Source organism: Schistocerca piceifrons, chromosome 8, assembly GCF_021461385.2.
Source record: "Schistocerca piceifrons isolate TAMUIC-IGC-003096 chromosome 8, iqSchPice1.1, whole genome shotgun sequence".
Lineage (NCBI taxonomy): Eukaryota > Metazoa > Arthropoda > Insecta > Orthoptera > Acrididae > Schistocerca > Schistocerca piceifrons.
Window position 1 is genome coordinate 138,643,192 of NC_060145.1, and position 23,932 is coordinate 138,667,123.

Sequence of the window (23,932 nt, forward strand, 5' to 3'; positions counted from 1 at the left end):
AAAGAAGAGAGAGAGGGAGAGAGAGGACAGACTGTCTCAAACGCCGAGGCGGAGACCAGAGAAGGCAAGGAGAAGAAGGTAATGAGAAGGCAAGGAGAAGAAGGTAATGAGAAGGCAAGGAGAAGAAGGCAATGAGAAGGCAAGGAGAAGAAGGCAAAGAGAAGGCAAGGAGAGGAAGGCAATGAGAAGGCAAGGAGAAGAAGACACGGGAAAGAGTAAGGAAGACAGTGAGGTGGAAAAGAGCAAAGAAAGGAACCAACCAAAGGAAGGAAGAAACGAGAAGTGAAAAAGCAAAATGACCGCAAATAGAGGTCGTGGAACCGTCCGTCTCCGGACGCAGGCGCTAACGACCCCCTTGAGGGGGTAGGACTCCTTTTAGTCGCCTCTTACGACAGGCAGGAATACCTCGGGCCTATTCTAATCCCCGGACCCGCAGAGGGGGTTATTCGGTGTGGAACGTGTCAGTGGATTCAAATATTAACATGTTCAAGACAGCTCACACCACTGAGGTTTGAGGCTTTCCTGGCCTACTGGACAGTGCATGCCTGTATGGTGTCACTGACTCCTAATGATGCCAAGGTTTCTACGCTTGGCCCAACCTGCACATTAAAAGGGACATACTGGCCAGGACCTCAGTAGACCTTTCGCTGTCATTTAGGCTGGTTCGTCTGTGAGTTGCAGTGTGAAGTGAACTGATCCAGCTCATCGAATATTCATCTTTATTACTCCAGCATTTGGATATTTTTCTGTTTGTTCTCCAAGGGAAGTTACTATTTAATTTATTTCATAAAATCAATTTCTTACAGACATATCCAAGACTTTTCTCAGAGATATCCTGGATCTTTCAATGAAATTGGGGAAAAGGGGGGGAGGGGGTGTCAAAATGTCTCTGGCTACGTTATTGTCTGTTTTTGTCATTTCGTGTCCATCTTTTCATTTTTATGGGTGTTTTCCAACAGAAAATAAATGTGTTCTTTGGGCATGGTCTATCATCTGAACAAAAATTAATAAAACCATTATTTCTCCCATTAGCTGACAAATGTCCACTAATGCGATTCCTCTTTCCTCTGCAACTAAATAATAACTGTATACTAATTATTCTATAACTAATATTTTCTGGGGACAAAATTTAATGTTTTTCTTCTTTTGTGTTTTTTAGATGTCAAAGAGTCCATTCATCAAGCCATTTGGAAGTAGAAAGAGAAAAACCTACACTGTAGACAAATACCTTAGCCACTTAGAATGTGGAAGACGGATGGACAGCGAGTTAGAATTTTTGTCAGATGAATCGAGTTTGGATGAGGATGAAGAGAAGTCTGCTAACTTTCAAGATGAACACCCGGTGCTACAGATGTACCCTGTGCTACAGAAGTACCACATGCTGCATCTGTTGTAGCTATGGCAGGGCCCAGCAATGCAGCTTCAGAAACCAACACAATTCCTCAACCCGATCAGCACCCCATGTCTCCCATTTTTCTTTCTGAAGACAAGTGGAGTGAGGAACCATCAGATAATATGGAGGCAATACCTTTTACTGGTTCTCCAGGACTTTTGGAAATTCCATCTCCTACTACACCAATATAATTTTTCTTCTGGTTATTTACTCAAAACTTCTTGCAACTAATAGTGGAAGAGACATATGATTTTGCCCTGGAAGTGTTTTTTTGACAGTGAAAATGACCTTGGCGATATAACTTTTTGGAAAGAAACCACTATCAAAGAAATAAAAACCTTTCAATTGGTCAGTTGGAGGGGAAGGCTGAAGTGTCACTAATACATACAGAGGAAGTGCCACAAATTTAGGATGAAACTGTATGTGTGTTAGCTGATCTTAGTGAGTTTGCAAATAAACTCCACTTATGCAGTGGTGCTGAGGACCCTATAGTAGGAGGGAAGGATCACGCTTCAAAAGTGGTATGGAAAATCACACAGATTAAAACAGTTTTCTTATGGACAACTATCATAATAGTGTTTGCTTCACCAATAAATTACTTGCCAAAATGCTTTTGCACTGGTACTCTTCACTCCAATAAGAAGGGTAATCCTCAAGAAATTGTTGTGATAAAATTGGGAAAAAAATATGAGAGCCAGTTTCTCATTTCGTCCAGTGAATTCGGAGGCACAATGGTGGACACTAGAACTTGCCGTGGATTCTCCATTGAGAAACCAAACACGATTGCTCAGCACAATAAATACATGAAAAGTGATCAAATGCTGCTCACCCATAAACCCATTTGCTACAAGACAGTGAGATGGCAACAAGAACACCCTGCAGCAAACAGACCAACCATGCAGATTCACCTTCCAGAGCAGATGAAAAACGCTTAAGGTGGAAGACCGCATTGTAGGAGGTGTATAAACTGCATGGACAGCAAGAACAAAAGAGTGGACTTTTTTTTCCCATCAGTGTCCAGAACAACCAAGGTTTTGTCTTTCTCCCTATTTTAGGGATATCAGATGTGTGTTATTTTTTATTATTGAAACTTCAGGATAGTAAAAAAACAACATTCCATTAGAACTACTGATAGCCTTGGGAGAGCCAGCCCTGACAAAACTCTACCATCTGGTGAGCAATATGTGTGAGACAGCCGCAATACCCTCAGACTTCAAGAAGAATATAATTATTCCAATCCCAAAAAAGCAGGTGTTGACGGGTGTGAAAATTACCGAACTATCAGTTTAATAAGTCACAGCTGCAAAATACTAATATGAATTCTTTACAGACGAATGGAAAAAGTGGTAGAAGCTGACCTCGGGGAAGATCAGATTGGATTCTGTAGTAATGTTGGAACATGTGAGGCAATACTGACCCTATGACTTACCTTGGAAAATAGATTAAGGAAAAGCAAACCCGCATTTCTAGCATTTGCAGACTTAGAGAAAGCTTTGACAATGTTGATTGGAATACTCTCTTCCAAATTCTGAAGGTGGCAGAGGTAAAATACAGGGAGCAAAAGGCTATTTACAATTTGTACTGAAACCAGATAGCAGTTATAAGAGTCGAAGGGCATGAAAGGGAAGCAATGGTTGGGAAGGGAGTGAGACAGGGTTGTAGCCTATCCCCAATGTTATTCAATCTGTATATTGAGCAAACAGTAAAGGAAACAAAAGAAAATTTCGGAGTAGGAATTATAATCCATGGAGAAAAAATAAAAACTTCGACGTTCGCCGATGACATTGTATTTCTGTCAGAGACCGCAAAGGACCTGGAAGAGCAGCTGAATGGAATGGACAGTGTCTTGAAAGAGAGAGACATAAGATGAACATCAACAAAAGGAAAATGAGGATAATGGAATGTAGACAAACTAATGCTGAGGGAATTGGATTAGGAAATGAGACACTTAAAGTAGTAAAGGAGTTTTGCTATTTGGGGAGCAAAAATAAATAGTCGAAGCAGAGAGGAAATAAAATGTAGACTAGCTGGCAATGGCAAGGAAAGCGTTTATGAAGAAGAGAAGTTTGTTGACATTGAGAATAGATTTAAGTGTCAGGAAGTCTTTTCTGAAAGTATTTGTATAGAATGTAGTCATGTATGGAAGTCAAACATGGATGATAAATAGTTTAGCTACAGAAGAATGTTGAAGATCAGATGGGTAGATCATGTAACTAATGAGGAGGTATTGAATAGAATTGGGGAGAAGAGGATTTTGTGGCACAACTTGACTAGAAGAAGGGATCGGTTGGTAGGACACACTCTGAGGCATCAAAGAATCACCAATTTAGTATTGGAGGGAAGTGCTGTGGGTAAAAATTGTAGAGAGGGACCAAGAGATGAATACACTAAGCAGATACAGAAAGATGTAGGTTGCAGTAGGCGCTTTGAGATGAAGCAGCTTGCACAGAATAGAGTAGCATGGAGAGCTGCATCAAACCAGTCTCTGAACTGAAGACCACAACAACAACATAGTAAATAGATTTGTTCTATCTATTATTATTTGTCTCCAATTTTCTAAAACTCTTACATCTCAATCTGAACCCATAAAAAATAAATATTTGTTTTGACATTTTTATAAAATATCTAAAAATGCCAATAAAAATTAATAAAGTTATAAACCAGATCAAAATATGATTTATACCATTCAAAATATGAATGAAAATTGGGAAACAATGATTTTCAGTATAGACAGAGGTTCCTGGCTGGTTGTTTCTCATGTGGGTTTGACTACCAAAACATCACTGTTTATCCTGGTGGGCTGTGCACGCCTCTGTGGCGCAACGTCAAAATTATATTGATATGGTGGCTTTTTTTTCCGTAGTATAAGCCATATTGTTGAGTTATTTAGGTTCGGTGGAAATAAATCACCAGTAGATCATCGCGAATATCTTAAACAATTTATCAGTGAAAAATGGCTAGGTGCTGATCACTTCATAATGAAATTGTTAATTGTATTACTCTACTTAGTAAATGTAACCCTACCACAGAGATATATTGCCTACTCAGAAACTCAGCTTATAAAAGAGTACATAAAAGTTTGGCTTACCTGAGACCAGCATCATAACCGACGCCACGCAGCCTTTCCACATGTGTAACTGCCTCTTTGATATGTGGAAGACAATTGGTAACTATTAGTGGTGACACACTGCTCAATGTTATCATGAGGCGTGTGAAAGGCTGGGTATTGAAGGCTAAGTGGTGCTGACAAATTCGTGCCACAATTGCAACAAACTGTGATCTGGAAGAGATAAAAGCACAGAAACTTTAATAAATTCCATTATTTTGAAATTACTATAATGTTTAATGTAACACTAATGAATCACTTGTTCTGGAGGAAAGTGTATCCTATACATAGTAGCTAATATGCTAACTCACTAAACATGATGTGTTTTACAAACTTTTTATGTCATAGTTTAAAAAGATTGTAGTGTCTGAGACAAGGTATCTGCAATGGAAGAAAGCTGTGTGACTGATAAGAATACGGAGTAGTTGAAATCTGTGGTATCAAGCAAAACGAACTGAATGAGCCTTTAATAGTGTTATTACATACACTTAGTCAGGAAAACTGAATTACATTTTTGTTTTTTAACAGTATATAATTGTATCAGTGCAGTTAGAGTAACTGAAATAGAAACAAGGAGAAAAAAACTTTTCAAGAGATCTTCAGAAATCTGGACAGAGAAAGAGAGAGAGAGATCAGAAACATTGTGTTCAGAGAGTAAGTCCTATACAGTACGTACATGAAAATGTATTTTGTGTGACCTTAACAGACAAAAAAAGAGTTGTTATTACTAAACTCTCTTCTTACTTCACGGCATTCGTCTCATTATGTGAAGAAAATGTTTTTGAATTACTTCCAAACTATTTTTCATAAAAATTTATTTTAAAACCAGTGCACTCTGTTAAATATGAACATTCAGCTACACAATTCATAATTTACAATTATTTCACAAAACAGCAAGCAATATGGCTCTGACTATTTCTTCACACTTACTGTAACTCAGATGTATTCTGGAATACAGCTGATGTGACAATCACTCGTATAATATCTGCAGCTTGTTTCTTACAAGGATTTTTCTCCTCCACAAACATTGCAATTTCCAGAAGATTTGTAAGGGTCCGGCTGATAACTAGGTGAAGGACTGTATCGCTCAAGTTCTTTGTTTGAAGCAGGTCCATGACAAGAGATAGAGCCTAACAGACAAAAAATATAGATTAAAATACATGACAAGAGTACTGAAATAAGAACTACAGTATTGTAAGATTCAGGAACAAAGGTGAGCAGAAGCCAGCAGTACAAGTACTGTGCAAAGAAAATGACTGTACAGCTTGCAGGAACCTCTGTAAGACTCTCTGAATCCTTATAGTCAGTTCCCTATATATTTAGTCCTTAAGAGGTTTTTGTTTCCAGCAGTAAAAATCAGCTTCAGTTTAAATGCAGTTAATGTAATCATTGTATAAGACACCATTTACAAAGAGACTTTGCTTTCTTGTCTGTGGCTGAAAGTGGAGCTGGACAGACCAGTGCAGGAGCATTCAACATGCTCTTGTCTTCTGTAAAGCAAGAAATTTGGCTCACAACCAGGAAAAATGAGAATTAAAAAGTTGCCACTCGTCCCACAAGCTATTTGAATATTTACAACTAAGGATTGAAAAATTCTGGTGGCTTCACGGAAAGTAACGGTGTTTATTGTAAAGCTGCACTGAAAGCAATAATGTACTGTCAATAGGACTCAAAATTTACTGATGTAGGCAAGTATTCTCTTTGAAAGATACTGTTGTAATCAAGTAAGTATCACACTGCCAAGTCAGGAGGCAGCAGCTGTCTTTCCCATTTTCTTTATTAAATTTAGCTGATATAAGTATGAACAAATTTATCAGAGTTATGATAGTTTACAGTTAATGCATTATACAATTTTTATTGCTGTGATTCGCCCCCCCCCCCCCCCCCCCGCCTCTTTTTTTTATATATGTACATCATGAATCATTCCACAACTCTGAAGGTTTCCTGTTTGATGGGATCACCAGAACACACAGAATGTGTGCGGTAATTTGAAAAACTTGCTGTAATTTATTTCATTTTCTGAAACAAAGAGTTGTGAATAATACTAATGAGGTAAAAATAATAATTAGAGTAACTACTTATGTAATTAACAGTATCGTGGAAAAAAATACACACCACTTGTGCATGCTGACTTGTGGGAGTGGCTCCTCTGACTTTGAGATGGACTTCAGCCACCAGGTCCAAAATAACTTCTGCTTCCTTACCCATAATGCTGTCTTCAACAAAGCAACCCAATAGTGGATGCTGCATCTGTGCAGCACTTGTTACTCTGGCAAAAACACCTCCAGAAGATGCTGAAACTGGGGGTGCCAGTCGTGGAACATACAGTAACACTATATCTCTCAGAGTGCGGTTCACATAAGGATCACCATTCTGGTACAAACGAGCTATGCCTCTTACAAATGCAGCAATTGTACGCCGCAAAGCATTAGCTACATTTGGATGCAGCTGTGACTCTGGTCTGTATACTGCATGAGGGAGCAGCAGATGGAAGACTAGCATAGGTAGGAGGCAATTGGGTGTTGACTGGAAAAAAAAGAAGTTAAAATATTGTAAGAATTAAAAAAATATGTTGTAACACATAACATTAACAGAACTGAAGAAAACATATCAAATGTCAAGAATAACACGTAATGGGACAGGTTTTGATTTTGATAACTGGAATAGCAATGTATTAATTATGTACTTTTCATTTAATGTGTTTGGCTTACTGTTATATTGTAGGCATCACTTACTGTGTCTATGGTAGAAACTGCAGTACAAAACACATCTACATTTGATACCATTGGATGGTAGACAAAAGTGTTTACTGAATGGAAATAAGACTGATTTTGCTAAAATAAACATTTGTGTGTTGCTATAATTGCTGTTGTGGTCTTGAGTCCAAAGACTAGTTTGATACAAGCCTCTTCGAATAACTACATCAATTTGAACCTTCTTACTGTATTCATTATTCATCCTTTGGTCCCCCTCTACAATTTTTATCCCAAAAACTTACGTCCATTCTTTTAGTCAAGTTGTATCATAAATTTCGTTTTTACCTAAGTCAATTCAGTACCTCCTCATTAGTTATTTGCTCATCAAATCTTCAGCACTCTTTTGTAGTGCCACAGTTCAAAAACTTCTTTTCTGAACTGCTAATAAGTCCTTGTTTCACTTCCATAGAAGATCACACTCCAAACAAATACGTTTGGAATAGACTTCCTAACACTTAAATTTACATTAAATGTAAACAAATTCTCCTTTCACAAAAATACTTTTTATGCTAGCCAGTCTGTATTTGATATATCAGTTATTGTACTGACCAAATGGCAAAATTCATTTACTACTTTTAGTGGCTCATTTCCTAATTTAATTCCTTCTGCAGCCCATGATTTAATTCGACTACATTCCATTACCCTTATTTTACTTTTGTTGATGTTCACCTTATAATCTCTTTTCAAGACACTACCAATTCCATTCAACTGCTCTTCTAACTCCTTACCTGTCTCTGACAGAATTACAATTATCAGAAAACCACAAAGTTTTTATTTATTCTTCCTCAACTTTAACGATGTAGGAAAAGATAGAGTGGTATTTACCATAAAGGAGGCACATCAAGTTGCAGACGGGCACAATTAAAAGACATTAAATGTAGCTTTTGGCCACAGTTTTCATTAGTAAAGACACACACACACACACACACACACACACACACACACACACACACAAAAAAAAGCACACACACCTCACACTCATACGACCACCACTCCAGCATCTTGCACCAGAATTCCAAAAGTGTTCTGGCCCCAGATGCTGGAGTTGGTGTGAGGTGTGCGTGTGTGTGTGCGTGTGCGTGTGCGTGTGCGTGTGTCTATTCACTAACGAAGACTGTGGCCGAAAGCTACTTGTGAGTGTCTTTTAAATCATGTCTGTCTACAACTTGACGTGTCTTCTTTACGGTAAGTAGCAATCTATCTTTTCCTACACTGTTGATATTCCTACCTCAAATTTCCATTGTTTGACTTCCTGAACTTTAGTTTCATTTCAAAATTTCTCCTTGATTTTCTTCACAGCTTACTCAACCTACAGATCGAATAACATTGGTGATAGGCTACAACCCTGTCTCACCCCCTTCTCAACCGCTGCTTCCTTTTCATGCTCTTAAACCCTTATACCTGCTGTTTGGTTTTTGTAGAAGTTGTAAACAGTCCCTGCATTTTATTCCTGCAACCTTCAGAATTTCATAGAGTGTATTCCAGTCAACATTCTCTGAACTTATGATATGGTAATATTCATATCTTTTAGCATCTGCCTCCTTTGGAATTGGAATTAGATTCGTTTTGAAATGTGAGGGTACTTCACCTATCACATTATTTCTCGCACACCGTGTGGAATAGTTTTGTTGTGGCTGGCTCTCCCAAGGACCTCAATAATTCTGACAGGATGTGATCTACTTCAGGAGCACTGTTTCAACTTAGGTCTTTCAGTGCTAAGTCAAATTCTTCTCACAGAATTGTATCTTCCAACTTATATTCACCTGCTTCCTCTTCCCTTTGTCTAGCATTATTTTTAAGTTCATCTCCCTTGTATAGCCCTTTTACATATTCCTCCCACCTTCCAGCTTTCTCTTCTTTGCTTAGTGCTGGCTTGCGATTTGAGCTCTTGGTATTCATACATCTGCTTCACTTTTCTCCAAAGGTATCTTTAATCTTCCTATAGTTGGCATCTACCTTTCCTGTAGATATGCATGCTTTTATATCCTTAGATTTCTCTTCCAGCCACTTTTGCATTGTCATTTTGCACTTCCTCTCACCTCATTTTTATCCGCTTATATTCCTCTTTGTCTGCTTTATCTGCTGTATTTTTGTATTTCTCCTTTCTCTGGTTAGATTCAATTTTTTATGTGTTATACAAGGACTTCTACTGGGCTTTGTCATTTTGCATATTTGATTCTCTGCTGCCTTTCCTAATCATTTCTCTAGGTTACCTATTCATGTTATATTAAGTTTCTTACGCCTGTTTCAGTTGATCACTGTCTAATGTTCCCTCTTATCTCTCATCATCATCATCATCATCTGGTATTTTCAATTTATCTAGGTCCCATGTTCTTAAATTTCCTACATTTTGCAAATTCTTCAGTTGTAATGTGCAGTTGATAACTAATAAATTGTGAATCCATATCTGCCCCTGAAAATGTTCTGCAGATTAAAATCTGGTCTTGAAATCTCTGTCTTGGTATTATCTAATCTATTTGAAATCTCCCTGTGTCTCCAGGTCTCTTCCATGTAAACAACTTTCTTTCACAATTTTGGCATTAGCGATGATTAAATTATGCCCTGTGTAAAATTTAACCAGGTGGTTTCCTCTTTCATTCCTTCCCCCAGTCCACATTCTCCAACTATTTCTTTCTCTTCTTCTTCCTACCACCAAATTCCCGCTACTCATCGTAATTACATTTCTGTCTCCCTTGACCATCTGAATAATTTCCTTTACTTCATTCCACATTCTTTCAACATCTTCATCATCATTGACACGGATCAAAACAGCAATGCAACATCACTCTTATACTAAGGAATTAGCCACTGTGGTACCAAGTGGCAGCAATGAAGCCAAGCGGTTCAAATAATTGTGCAAGTGCACTACAGCATAGCAATTTAAATTCAGGTATGCTTTCTTTCAAAATTATGGAACTGTATGTTAATGGAGAGAACAGAAAGCACAGTCATCATTGGCTGTTATGTTAAATATCCAATTCCATAGAGTGGGACACATCAGTAAACTGGAACAGCACAGCTGATAGTAATGTATCAAAGGAAAATTCAAAAGATAAAACTAATACTTGTGAGACACACTACTTGCCTGCAGGAGGTGAAATGTTTAGTGCTACTGACAGACAAAATTAAAAGTAAAAATGATGACATACCCTTGCTTTCAGAACTATTATACCCGGGTCGCTGAAACATGTCACTTCAAGGTCACTCCCCAAGCGCCGTAGAGTTGGTAGTATAAATAACAAACAAGTGAAGAATGGGAGGCGCCGCATCTTCTGAACCAATAACAGCACCGAACAAAAGCCGGTTCCGGGGTCGACGCTACCATATTGCCGGCTTCCATGTAAACTTTGTATGTTAGTGTGCAAACGCCTGCCGTTGTGTTGTGTTACTGCCTCGACTACAGTTTTTGTTTGTTAAATAATGTCACTAAAAAGATGTCGTTCACCAAGCGACAATCCGTTGCACCGTGGAGTGCCATTAAATAGTCAGGCTTTGGAATTGCTGCGGAGGAAGCGTGAGTTTTACAAGCAAGAAAAAGAATTTGTTTCTGTTCATGGGCAAGCGTCAATTCCTGCTGATAAAGTTTTAGAGCGTACCTTGAAAACTCTAGGACTCAGTGAACAGAAAGTTATAAGGAAAGGGGTGCTACTTCAAGACTTACAAGACAGTGAAGTAAACAGTGTAGAAGAAAGCCCATGTGGAAGAAACAGTGAGTTTTTCAGTACTCCGAGCAAGAAAGAAAAGCAGCCTCGTCTGTTACAGATATTGCTTCTTTCCAATCCGATGCAATTTGTCGGCACATATACGGATACTATAAAAGGAAAGAATATCCCACAATAGCGAAGTTGCTAATTTCTTTAAAAGAAAGTGAACTTTTCTCAGGGGGGAAAACGTCACTTAAGATGATATTAAAAAGTATGGGGTTCCGTTTTAAAAAGTTAGATGGACAAAAACTGTTACTAGAAAAAGCTCATGTCATTGCAGCTTGTACCATTTTCTTACACAAAATTGTAGGAAAGGACATACACTCAATCATATGGTTAGACAAAACCTGGGTCATGCTGGAGAATCATTTGAGAAATGCTGGACAGACGAGACTCCGAATAGCAATGGTCATCAGCCAACAGGAAGAGGATCCCGTTTAATTGTGGCCCATGCTGGATCTTCAAACGGCTTTGTGCCTGGAGGACTTTTAGTTTAAAAAAAAAAAACCAGTGACTTTCATGAGGATATGGACCACCTATGGTTTCTACAGTGGTTTAAAAATTTGTTGCTCCAGTTTAGTGTTCTGACAGTTTTTGTGATGGACAATGCACCGAAACATTCCGTGATTTTAGATAAAACTCCCACCACTAGTGACCGTAAAGAAACTATGGTGCTGTGGTTGCAGGCGAGAGACATTACTGCGGACATGAGCATGACAAAGCTACTGTTATACTCGCTCATGAAACAAAATAAGCCTGTGATGCCTAAATACGTTGTAGATGAAATTGCAAGTGAACAGGGTCACATGGTAATTAGGCTACCGCCTTATCACTGTCATTTTAATCCAATTGAATTGGTTTGGAGTGAAGTTAAGGTGTACATTGCAAGTTACAACAAGACTTTTACTATAACAGAAGTGGAAAGACTGCTACGTGAAGGTCTTGCTACTGTAGATGCTGCATCATGGAGGAAAAAAGTAACCCATGCTGCTAAACTAATAAGAGAAGCACAGACAATAGATGACATTATAAATAAAAATGAACAATTAATGATTTCTCTTTGTAACGCCGGAAATGCATATCCTCCTATTTTCATTTATTGCACTGCAATTTTTTTTCCTTATTTTGTTACCTGAAGATATAACATTTCTGTGTCTTTGTATATTGTAATTGTTTTATTATTTGTATATATATGAATTTATGTCGATGTATAATTGGTTTGTTTTGTGAATGTTATTTGTATTTATACGCTGGGTCTGGCCTAGGGAAAACTATGCTATCGAACGAATACATCGATAGGTCGTGTGGAGAACCAAAGTGTTTAGGATCTTTGGTAGTGTTAACTCTGCCGCATGGAGCGCGCGCAGAGCAGAGGGGAGGGGAGTTTGGCTGGGGTGGTGCAGTGGAGCAGGTGTGTTATGCGACGCTCCCGCGAGTTGCCGCGCTTTCGGGGTTGGGCAGCATGTAATTGCGCACGACTTGCTATGATAGTTTCTGACACGGTGTCGCGGATGGGAAGCATTAGCTGGCGCACATCAAGAGCCCGTTTCGCCTGGTGACCGTGTCGAGAAGAAGGCGCGCCAACATCCAGCTTCTGCAACAGCGACGGCCGACAATGAGTGACTGTCGCCACCTCCTCGATCGACGGCTTCAAACCTTCAATCAAGCAACAAGGAAGACTGGAAGCACGTAAAGTTTTAGAACTGTATGGCAGACCTCAGCTTTTCAAACTGATCCATTTTCATAACTAAATGACAGCAACGTAGCATGAACCTTTGTTGCTCATTGTCCCAATTGCAGTACCAATTGTTGAAATTCAAACGCCAGCATCATTCGATTCCACTGCTTTAATTTCAAAGTTCAGTTAAGGTATTCATAGCTGGCTACAGTATTTAAATTACGCAAGCACAAATTAAGAGTGCGAGTTTTGTTACCATATTTTAGCTTACCTGTGACTGAAGCTCGGCTTGGTACGTACTAAATTTTACTATTGTTAATAGTTCAGAAAGCTAAATCTCTTATTTCTAAATTGCATAGATTCGAGTAGCTTTTGAAATGATTGTTGAGGTAGCCCAAGACTAACCGTATTTTACTGAATTTCGATGTGCTTCAGAAACAAAGCTCACTATTAATTTCAGTCACTAAATTAACTTTCAATTTTCCGGTTTTATTAATTCTTTTGCTAAATTAAGTCAGAGTGTAGCAAAATTTATTATTTCTGATAAACTTTCAGTTTTCACACTACACGTGTCAACCTTCAGTTGCCACGCTTTTAGTGCTGATTATATGTGCAATAACCTTTCTTTTTCAGTTATTATAGTAATTGTCCACAGGACTGGCGACCATAATTTCCCCAAATCTCAAATATCTAATTACCGCTAGTTAATTGTTAACGTAACGACCGCACATTTACTTTCTTTATTAACTTTACCCTTTTTCAAAATTAATTTCCACCAGTTTCATTTGCATTTTTCCTTTCATTTAGATGTAACCCTTTCCTCCCTCTTTACCGACAGATTAACTTCGGGACGATTGCTTTTCCCAAATTTCCATTCAGTACACGCGGTTTAATTTTTCACTGTCATTAAGGTCGACAAGTGAGGGGGAGGTTACATCTTGATGACGATGACAATGAAGACAACGTTTTTGGCAGCAATTCCGATGACAGTGAAGGAGAACTGGATGGAATTGTGCCATTGACATCGTAAATTGGTGAGTGTAAATGTATACAGAATTATATATAAAAACAAAGATGAGGTGACTTACCGAACGAAAGCGCTGGCAGGTCGATAGACACACAAACAAACACAAACATACACACAAAATTCAAGCTTTCGCAACAAACTGTTGCCTCATCAGGAAAGAGGGAAGGAGAGGGGAAGACGAAAGGAAGTGGGTTTTAAGGGAGAGGGTAAGGAGTCATTCCAGTCCCGGGAGCAGAAAGACTTACCTTAGGGGGAAAAAAGGACAGGTATACACTCGCACACACGCACATATCCATCCACACATACAGACACAAGCAGACATATTTAAAGACCACTTTAAATATGTCTGCTTGTGTCTGTATGTGTGGATGGATATGTGCGTGTGTGCGAGTGTATACCTGTCCTTTTTTCCCCCTAAGGTAAGTCTTTCTGCTCCCGGGACTGGAATGACTCCTTACCCTCTCCCTTAAAACCCACTTCCTTTCGTCTTCCCCTCTCCTTCCCTCTTTCCTGATGAGGCAACAGTTTGTTGCGAAAGCTTGAATTTTGTGTGTATGTTTGTGTTTGTTTGTGTGTCTATCGACCTGGCAGCGCTTTCGTTCGGTAAGTCACCTCATCTTTGTTTTTATATATAATTTTTCCCACGTGGAATGTTTCCTTCTATTATATTGTATACAGAATTAATTCTTTTTCTCTCTGCAATCGTGTAGGCTATGCATGTTTTGCTTTATTTCTTTCTATGAGTGTGGATAACGTGTTATTTGGTATGCTTAGATTACATTATTATATGAAGTTTTACATGCAGCTATTACTGTAACAATTTGGAACAATTTTTTGTAGATATTGTCATTAACTTCGGGTGTTTTTATTTCCCGGTTTAATACACTATCGAACGCTTAGTCTCCTTCGTCGTTCTCTCTATTGTTACAAAAACGTACTTTGTTGCACTTAAGTATAAACGTTGATTGTAGCTTACATTTGCAAAACGTACTTTGGAGTTGTGGGCGTGTGTGGTGGCAGCTGTTGCAACCTCGCAGTCGCAGTGTAGCCAACCACACGCGAGCTGTCAAGTGACATGTTTCACCGGCCCAGGTATAGTTTCCTCCTTGGAAAGGAGAGAGGAATGGTTTGGCAAGTGTAAAAGGGAGGGCAGATCACTCAAACTCCAGGATAAGAGGCACCTGGCTGTTATGAAGATGAAGGCACTAACCATAATTTACTTGCAGTAAGTTCAGTGTAAATACGAACTAATTGTGATAACTTCTCAGATCTCTCAACTGGCTTCTAACAGCTCATTAAATTTGAATACAGAATTTGCAACTGAATTACCATTTAAGTATCTACAGCCTGATTTTTTCCCCCCCTTCAAGATTTGAAATGTTTGTGTTGTGTTGAGTGTAATGTCATAGCAAATTATGTACATTTACAGTACTCACTCTCAGGTACAAGAGACCCCCACAGTGCAGAACAAGACTGGCTGATACTTTGTAGAGCCTTAAAAGAGCTGCACCAGATATGATAGCTGGGTTTTTTAGCACTGCTGCAGAACACTTCTCAATAGGTGCCAAGTAGCGGTTACACCTGTGAACCAGAAAATTTCTGAATTAATATTCTGCAGTATTTAGATCCAAAAATTGGAGAGACAATCATAGTATTGAACAGATAAACAATATGGGGATACAAAAAGAATTAAGAGTGGCAAAAGTTACAGGTAACAACAAAAACTTTCTTTATAACAGAAATCCTAAAGTTGATTTCATGCTATCCTACAAGTCTCGTGATTCAATGACAAAGATTGCAGCTCTGTACGCCTTGATAAACTGTGATATATATTCTCTGCATTGATATTTTTTCATCTCAACTGCTTCCCCTGGTGTGAATCCATGAAAGCATCAAGTATTTTACAGAAGATTTCTGAATGATAAAAAAGTTTAAATTATATTACACTGAGATGCACCATGGCCATGGAACACAGAGAAAAATGATGCATTTGAACAAATAATATCAAGATTACATAAGGCCAAAATTATGCACCATCTGGATTTGTCAGCAGACTTTTACCTGGATAGTAACAAAGTAGCAGCAAATAAGAGACTGGAGCAGATCTCCATCAGCTACATAAAGTTAATGGAACTGTTAAACCTCTTAAAATAGCCTTCAAAGTCATTTGTCAGTGGTGTGGGAAAGGAAATATACCACAGCTGAGAGAAATTTAGATATTATTTGCTGGGTAAATGTACAATCTCCATGACAGACTACAACACTGTACTCTCTTGACTCACTAGAAATTAATGTGCAAGTGGCTGAATAGATGGACCCCCACATTAAAGGAATTCAATTTTAAAATTAAATACATCCTGGCAGGAACAATTTAATGCCTGATACTTTAATGTGACTGCCAGAAGGCACAGAATTTTTCAATGAAGCAACCAAATGAGGTTCAAGATACTCTGTGTAAGCATGCGGTGTGAGATTGTTTACTTGTCCACCCATTTGTTTCATGTTCTTTCACTATTTGTTTGATGTAAGAAAGGTAGTCATAAAAGTTTTAATTGTCATGTCAAAAGAATAAAAGTTATGCAATTAGTTTTTGCTTGTTTGTCTGCAAAAATTTTAGTATGTACCAGGACTGTGGACATGTATCTGCAAACAAACACAAAATTAGTTACCTAACTTTAGTATCCCGTCATGTGGGGGTTGCATGCAAGAAGGGAGATGTGCCCAGGCAATCAAGAACAATAGAACTTTATCACTGACATAAAGAATAATGCTAATGTTACAGTCAAAACAGAACAACTTCTGAATGAATGCAACTGAAAGATCACCCTGATCTAACGAGAAATGTATGCTCAACAACAGTTCTTGAATGTAAAATTTGAGTACCCAGTCTGTCACTGTAAGAAAACACTTCTGCAGGCAAAGTCCGCATCTGTTACACTACCAACATCTTGTTTCCACCTGTCATGCACTGTGATTTGACAAATGACACTCGATGAAAGTCAATGTTGATACAGTGAACTGGAGTTGGAACTCACATAATCATGGACTGACTGGAGGACTGCTGGGCAGCATCTCATAAAGTCAGCCAGTGGAGAGATACGGGGAAATCAAGCTTGTTATCATGTGGCCCAGACAGGTGAGCTAGTGTTGGTAACAGTGGCACTGCTGCACTCCCAAATACTGCAGTGGATGTTCTAGACAATATGAGCTGCAGTTGAGTAGCAGGCACATTACAGGGTGGTTTGCTGTATGGCTGGTGGATGGATTGTAAGGTGCCAGTCATCGATACTACATCCCTCTTTGCTATGGAGATGGTGAAGCCACCTCACTGTGTAGTTGGTAGCTGTGACGTAGGCAACAGCTGAGGATGCACCAGTGATCTTTTCTTCTCCCTCTTCTGAGGCAATAATTAAAACTGTATGACTACTACTCATACAAGTTAAAATGACAGTAGTAACAAATTACAAATTGCTCTATTCTTTTTTTAAAACATGTGTTTGTATTTCTTGATTTTCGACTTTTAATATTCTCATCTAATTTTATGTACATATTGTAGCTTACTCGTCTGTATCCACACTTTATCCCCATTCTCTTTGGAATTGCAATATCTTATTACATTTTACACTTTCAAAAGCTTACTCTTGGTATACAGACATCAACTGCCTTTTTAAAATACGTCTACTCATCAAGTGGTTGCAGAACACACATATAATAGGTATTAAAGTTTGCAAGATTTTGGAGCCAGTATCTCCTTCTTCTGGCAGAAGGGTTGAATGTGAAGGAAGAGGCTTGAAAGAAAGGGACTTATGAGGTTTAGGAAAATGGGTGGAGATCAGAAAAGTCACGCCCAGAACAGAGGGTCAGGAGAGACTTACCGGACGGGATGAGAATAAAAGACATTACACATTCAAAAGTTGATTACTTTCATTGATTTTTAAAACTTATATTTTTTAAATTGTTCTCTCATTCACTCCAACCATGTATTTTTCAGCATAACAATGCTTCTTGGAAAAAAATAGTATTGTGTCTACGTATACATGAATTTTGAACGTAGTGTTGTATAACTTTTCATTTCCTCTGTCTCCAGTGATAACAATGGGTTTGAAGTTATCTTACTGATTCCTTAGGACTACTCCCTAGTCATGACTTACCTTTATAACTGTATAATTTTTTTGTCAAATTCATTGGATACTATATAACAGTGGGTGGAGACAAAATGTATTGTGTCAGTCTTGAACATTGTCTCCACACTCATGTTCATAAATTGGGTAACAGATGAAATAAACTGGAAACTGAAGGGAACACACCAAATGAATGACATTGGAGAACTGTGGTAAGACTTTCTATGCCTTGTGAATAATTCCAGAGCAACAAAGTCAATAACAGATAACAGATTTTTTTTATGAACTGTACTCTTCTGACCATTCAAAGAATCAAACAACAAGCAGCCACATTAAAGCATGGATGAGAAATGGCTCTGTCTCTAAAGAACCTCTGTTTCTGATAGACACAATTTTTATAACAAAAAATAACACATGAATGACACATAAATACTATAGTGCATACTACTCTGAATTCTTACTGTTTACACAATGACAGTGTTTGTACCTGTATAAAGCTGGGTATGGGAAACAAGTGAAAATGAGTGGATACTGTTACCTTTCTCTCATGCTGCTTTTCTCTGCTACTGTGGTTGTTTGCTCATATGCCCGTCCTAGTATCATGATAAATGAGTATAATGGTTCTTCACCAACCAAACCTAATGTCCCTCCACTAGCTGCACAGAGAGTAGACACTTCTGGTAATTGGGCGACTACTGTTGTTAGGTTGTGCAGCTCCTCTGAATGTTCTTCTGATGAAAGCAGAGAGCATCTGTCAAAATACACAAAACCAGTACAAAAAAGTCTAAGAAAACTATACATTATAATTATGGTTTAATCTGTGATTGATTTTTGGATTGTTTTCTGCCACTTATCACTTCTTTCACCTCTGGCAACAATTTTGCAAAACTTGGTTCAGAGTTCATTTTCATCTTTATGTCCCCTAGAAATGGCTGGGTAAGTGTGTGTGTGTGTGTGTGTGTGTGTGTGTGTGTGTGTGTGTGTGTGTGTCTGCGCGGGCGCGCGCGCGCGCAAGTATTCAAGAAGAACTGTCAAAAATGCCCACTCCACTCACAGATGTCTTTAAATCATCACAAACGACTGTTTCTTGATGATTATTTTTTTTTAGAACAGACAGAAATTAAAGATATTATTGTTGGTGCTCTTATATGCTAAATGCAGTACATCTTGATAAGTGAAATTTAAGTAGTCAAGAATAAAGTATTTGTGTACATCTTGGAAACATTTCCAAAGAAATGATCTTTGGTAATTTTCAAATGCCAAGTTTCATTTTTTTTTTCAACAGGTGAATTACAACATCTTAACTAAGAATAGATATTAATATCTTCCTTTCACTCAAGTGATTCTGGTGCTTCAATAGCTTGATAGATACACAATGAAGAAATTGTATTGTATCAGATACCTGACTCTGTAGAAACATGAGGTTCACCCTTTTATGAGTCTGGTTTCATTACTATGTAAGTGGGACTTAATAACAACTAGTTCTTTCAAAAAGCACCAATTCTTTTTTGTATATCACATGACAGAATCACTCATGGTAACATATTTTACTGAAATAATGCTACTATTTATGTCAGGTTGCATTACTACAGAGAGGCATATCATCAGTATGATACCACCAAGCAGCTGGTTGCCAGTGCTGGAAAATATAATACATTACATTTTACTGGACATAAAAACATGTTAAGTTCAAGATTAATAAGCTGAAAGTGTAACATTTTGTTTCACTAAACTACCATGGAATGATGCAGCACTACTATTATTATGGCACTAACTTGAAGTTTGTCCCTTGTGTCACCCATAATCGTACACCACTTTTTCTTGTCAGTGTAGTCTCCCTCATATAATCACAGCCTTTTAATGCCTTTCCTGATGTTATCGAATCCTCTTTGTGTTGTTCTTATCTCAGCCACATCCCCTTTCAGCATTTCTCATGCAATTTTTCCATCATTTCACATTACATGCCTATATCAAGTTACCAGTATTTGTTTAACTTAGTATACTATGTGAAGTGATCTGCTCAGTTTCTGCAGTTCTCTGCTTTTGATGACTGGCTTTCATAGGTAATAAGCTTCCTCCCCAAATTTTAGGCGATTATTCACTCCTGGTTTAATTTAGAAATCACTTTTTGGATTACAGTTTCATATATTTTGATCTTACCTGTCCTTTTAAAGAAGTTTACAGTCAGTAACTGTCCAAGTGCAAAATGGGTTTGTTGTCTGCTTCAATCATGGCTAATTTTTAGCCTCTATTAGGTTTACAAAACATGAACAGATCACTGAGGTACTTGAAAAACGAGGAAAGACTAAGATTTAATACGTCTATAATGGGCAAACAGGGATCTGAATCATTGTTATCCCAATATTCACCTACTACGTTTCCTTCTCTTCCTTTTCCTTCAATCGAGTTCCAGTCACCCATGACTATTAAATTTTCATCTCCCTTCACTGTCCGAATAATTTCTTTTATCTCATCATACATCTCATCAATCTCTTCATCATCTGTGGAGCTAGTTGGCACGTAAAATTGTACTACTGTGGTAGGCATGGGCTTCGTATCTATCTTGGTCGCAATAATGTGTTCACTATGCTGTTTGTAGTAGCTTACCCGCATTCCTATTTTCCTATTCATTATTAAACCTACTCCTGCATTACCCCTATTTGATTCTGTATTTATAACCCTGTATTTACCTGACCAGAAGTCTCATTTCTCCTGCCACCGAACTTCACTAATTTCCACTATATCTAACTTTAACCTATCCATTTCCCTTTTTAAATTTTCTAATCTACCTGCCCAATTAAGGAATCTGACATTCCATGCTCCGATCTGTAGAACGCCAGTTTTCTTTCTCCTGATAACATCTTACTGAGTAGTCCCCACCTGAAGATCCGAATGGGGGACTATTTTACCTCCGGAATATTTTACCCAAGAGGACGCCATCATCATTTAACCATACAGTAAAGCTGAATTGCCCTTGGGAAAAATTACGGCTGCAGTTTCCCCTTGCTTTCAGCCGTTCACAGTACCAGCACAGCAAGGCTGTTTTGGTTAGTGTTACAAGGCCAGATCAGTCAATCATCCAGGTTGTTGCCCCCTGCAACTACTGAAAAGGCTGCTGCCCCTCTTCAGCAACCACACGTTTGTCTGGCCTCTCAACTGATACCCCTCCATTGTGGTTGCACCTACGGTACAGCTATCTGTATCAGTGAGGCACGCAAGCCTCCCCACCAACGGCAAGGTCCATGGTTCATGGGGTGAGTGGGTGGGTGGGTGAGTGGAGGGGGGGGGGACTACTGTTGCAGAAATGATTACTGAATGTCACATATGCCAAAAGAACAGAGTCGACAAAATAGTTGATGGTAATTACAAATACCTCCAGTGCCATACCTCTTGTAAACCTGGTAAATGCAAAGAATCAACTTCAGTAATTCAAGAGCAAAACATGGATGATCAACTAAGAGAAATACATAATATGTCTATATAGTGCACTTTTCTGCTTTTTCCAACTGCAGAACTTGTCTACATATAGGCAACATTGGGGAAGCACACAATCGAGCCAATCTTTTATGAACTATGAAGGATGGTAAAGCTTCTGTAATTGTTTGCGCAATCTTAAGATTACACCAAAATCAAAATTAACCATTAAGGCATAAGGGACCATTTTCATTCAATGGAGCATTTTTTCTGGTAAGTGTTGACCCTCCTATTTCATAATGCTGCAAAGCGCATGGCTGCAAATGTTTAATATCAATTTGATAAACCTGAAGATGAAACAGTATATCTTTTCTGGCCTCCAGATTTGAATATTATCAAACAACTATTTGCACTGGAAACACAATTGTTGTACCTTAAAAGCTACTGAAACTGTTCTACATTCTAAAAGAATTTCTATGAATATACTGAAGTCGCATGATTTTCAGTTTAGTGTTCAGTTGTTACATTGCTACATTTGCATATTTTACAGTATCATTGTATTTACTTACTGCTTTGTGCCAATCTGAGTTAATAAAGTGTGTATTATGTAAGGACTTCAGAAATTAAATTACATATGTTGTCACATGCTGCAACTACTGCACAAGAGTAGCACATTGTCAGAAGAAGTTACATGTTATCAATATACCCATTACTCTTCTTTGGTATTGGATCAGTCTGCTTGCAAGAAATTGTATTAAATCTCATGGAGTACCATTCAAGATGTATATTCACCAATTATCAGAATGATTCATGTAGTTCTACATGCTGGAGGTGGCCCTATACATGTTAGGTGGCTGATTTTATTATTTTGACCGGTTTCTATATATGCTATCAGAATAAATGAAGGGTGAAATTCACTGTCATACAAACCTACCACGTATTGGAGAGCAAGTCAACAAAAAACATGCATTCACATCTAAGCAAAGTGTAATATGGTTCACTTCTGTCTTCACTGATATTTAGAGAGGAATGGTGGTAAATACTTTTCAGAATAAAGTAAGAAAAAGCAAAGTACAACTTACTTGATCCATGCCTGCACTAATACAGTTTGGTAAGAAGGGAGTTGTTCAGCAAGCACATCAAGCACTCTCTGTTCTTGAAGTATGTGGCAGAGGAATCTTCGTATGAGACACACGTTGCCCCACAAATGAGCATCAGACCCAATGAGAGAACATAGCAGTGTCTGCAATTGTGGTAATGGCTGGGAGCCAGGAAGTGTGATGTTTTGCTGTGGCAACAGAAATTTTAGAGTGAAACACTTCTCAAATTTTTGTTACAAATGTTTCTCATCAAATATAATGACAAAAATATTAATTTGCAATAAGCTAATGTTTGTGAAAATTGCAGCATCAAGGAGGATACACTTGACTGAAATGATCCATTTACCACAAATTAGGCACATGATTTTACACAAATGGCCCAGTTAACTAACTGTCACACAATCTCTCACTTTAATTTTCACTACTGTGTAGAGTCCTGTGTGTTCCACTTTAAACATTTTGGCAAACAATCAGTCCAGCCAGATATATATTCCTGAGGAATCTCCTTCCATGTAGTTCAAATGTGAGAGAGAGTACCAATAGTAGTTACTGGGTGACAACAAAGAACAAGTTGCTGACAAACCATAATCCAGACATGTTTAATGGGTGACAGATCAGGTCTTTTCAGAGTACAGTGTACACGTTCCTTGCCACATGTGGCTGGACATCATCCTGATGAAATCCTGCATATTTACTTGTCAGGAAAGAGGGGTGGGGGTGGATAAAGACTTTATACCCTGCTCTGTTGTAGCACTTGCTGTTCAATACATAGAAATAGAGTTAATATTTTGTATCCAAGGGTACTACAAACCATCACACTTTGGACGAGTACAGCGTTCCACTCCAATATAGGCAGGCACCATGCTATAACCTCATAAGGGCACATTTGACATTCAGCACACCAGTGACACGATTCATGTACACAGTTCAGTCTGAAACATTTGTGGTTTCTTGACAATGGAAGCTGTTCTAATTGAACGTTTGCTGATATCAAGGTATGTATGCCACACAGTACTCGCTGTCAAACCACCAACACAAACAGTTCCACATCAGCTGTAATTCTGACACACTGAACAAATGCTGTGGATGAAGTAGTAAGATCCTATAGGTCATGCAGAAAAGATAGTGGTCATGCCATGCTGTTGTCACATTGCATGGTCCAGCACCTGATTGTCAACATGTACGACTTTCTCCTATCCACTGATTTCAATATATTCATCACTATTGTACGTGCATTCCCTTGTATGAACAAGAAAAGCCATCATGCACTGAACCCACCTGGTCGTTTGGCCCATTTCTAAGTCACATTGCATGCTGTGCTCTTTAATTTGGCAAAATATAATGGCAGCTAGTTTCATGCTTCCAATTATTATGATGATTCTTCACTGAATGAGTGTAATGCTGACATTTCAGGACACACATAAGAAACAAAGGACGGTTTTATGCCCTGTCAACAAGGGAACCATCAGAATTTAATTTATCCATATTAATGGTGGTTGAGATCTGTGGCTGTGGACTCAATTACTTGAAGAAATACTGCAACTTGCCGCTTGGAGCTGGAGCACAAGCTTGGATTGAGGAGTAGGGGGAATAAAACTGGCTGTACCCTCTCAAAGGAAGCATCTGGACATAT

General features: G+C 38.4%; 1 protein-coding gene across 2 annotated transcripts in view; it reads right to left on the reverse strand.

Annotated features, from left to right (window-relative positions):
* LOC124711952 (protein MMS22-like) overlaps positions 1–23,932 on the reverse strand; it is a 148,350-nt gene that overhangs the window by 12,748 nt on the left and 111,670 nt on the right. For both annotated transcript variants that reach the window (XM_047242222.1, XM_047242223.1), the window contains 6 exons: positions 22,282–22,487; positions 18,324–18,536; positions 15,101–15,245; positions 6,615–7,025; positions 5,430–5,629; positions 4,482–4,673 (listed from right to left, as the gene is read on the reverse strand). In XM_047242222.1, coding sequence (XP_047098178.1) covers positions 4,482–4,673; positions 5,430–5,629; positions 6,615–7,025; positions 15,101–15,245; positions 18,324–18,536; positions 22,282–22,487 — 1,367 coding nt within the window. The remainder of the gene's footprint in view (positions 1–4,481; positions 4,674–5,429; positions 5,630–6,614; positions 7,026–15,100; positions 15,246–18,323; positions 18,537–22,281; positions 22,488–23,932) is intronic.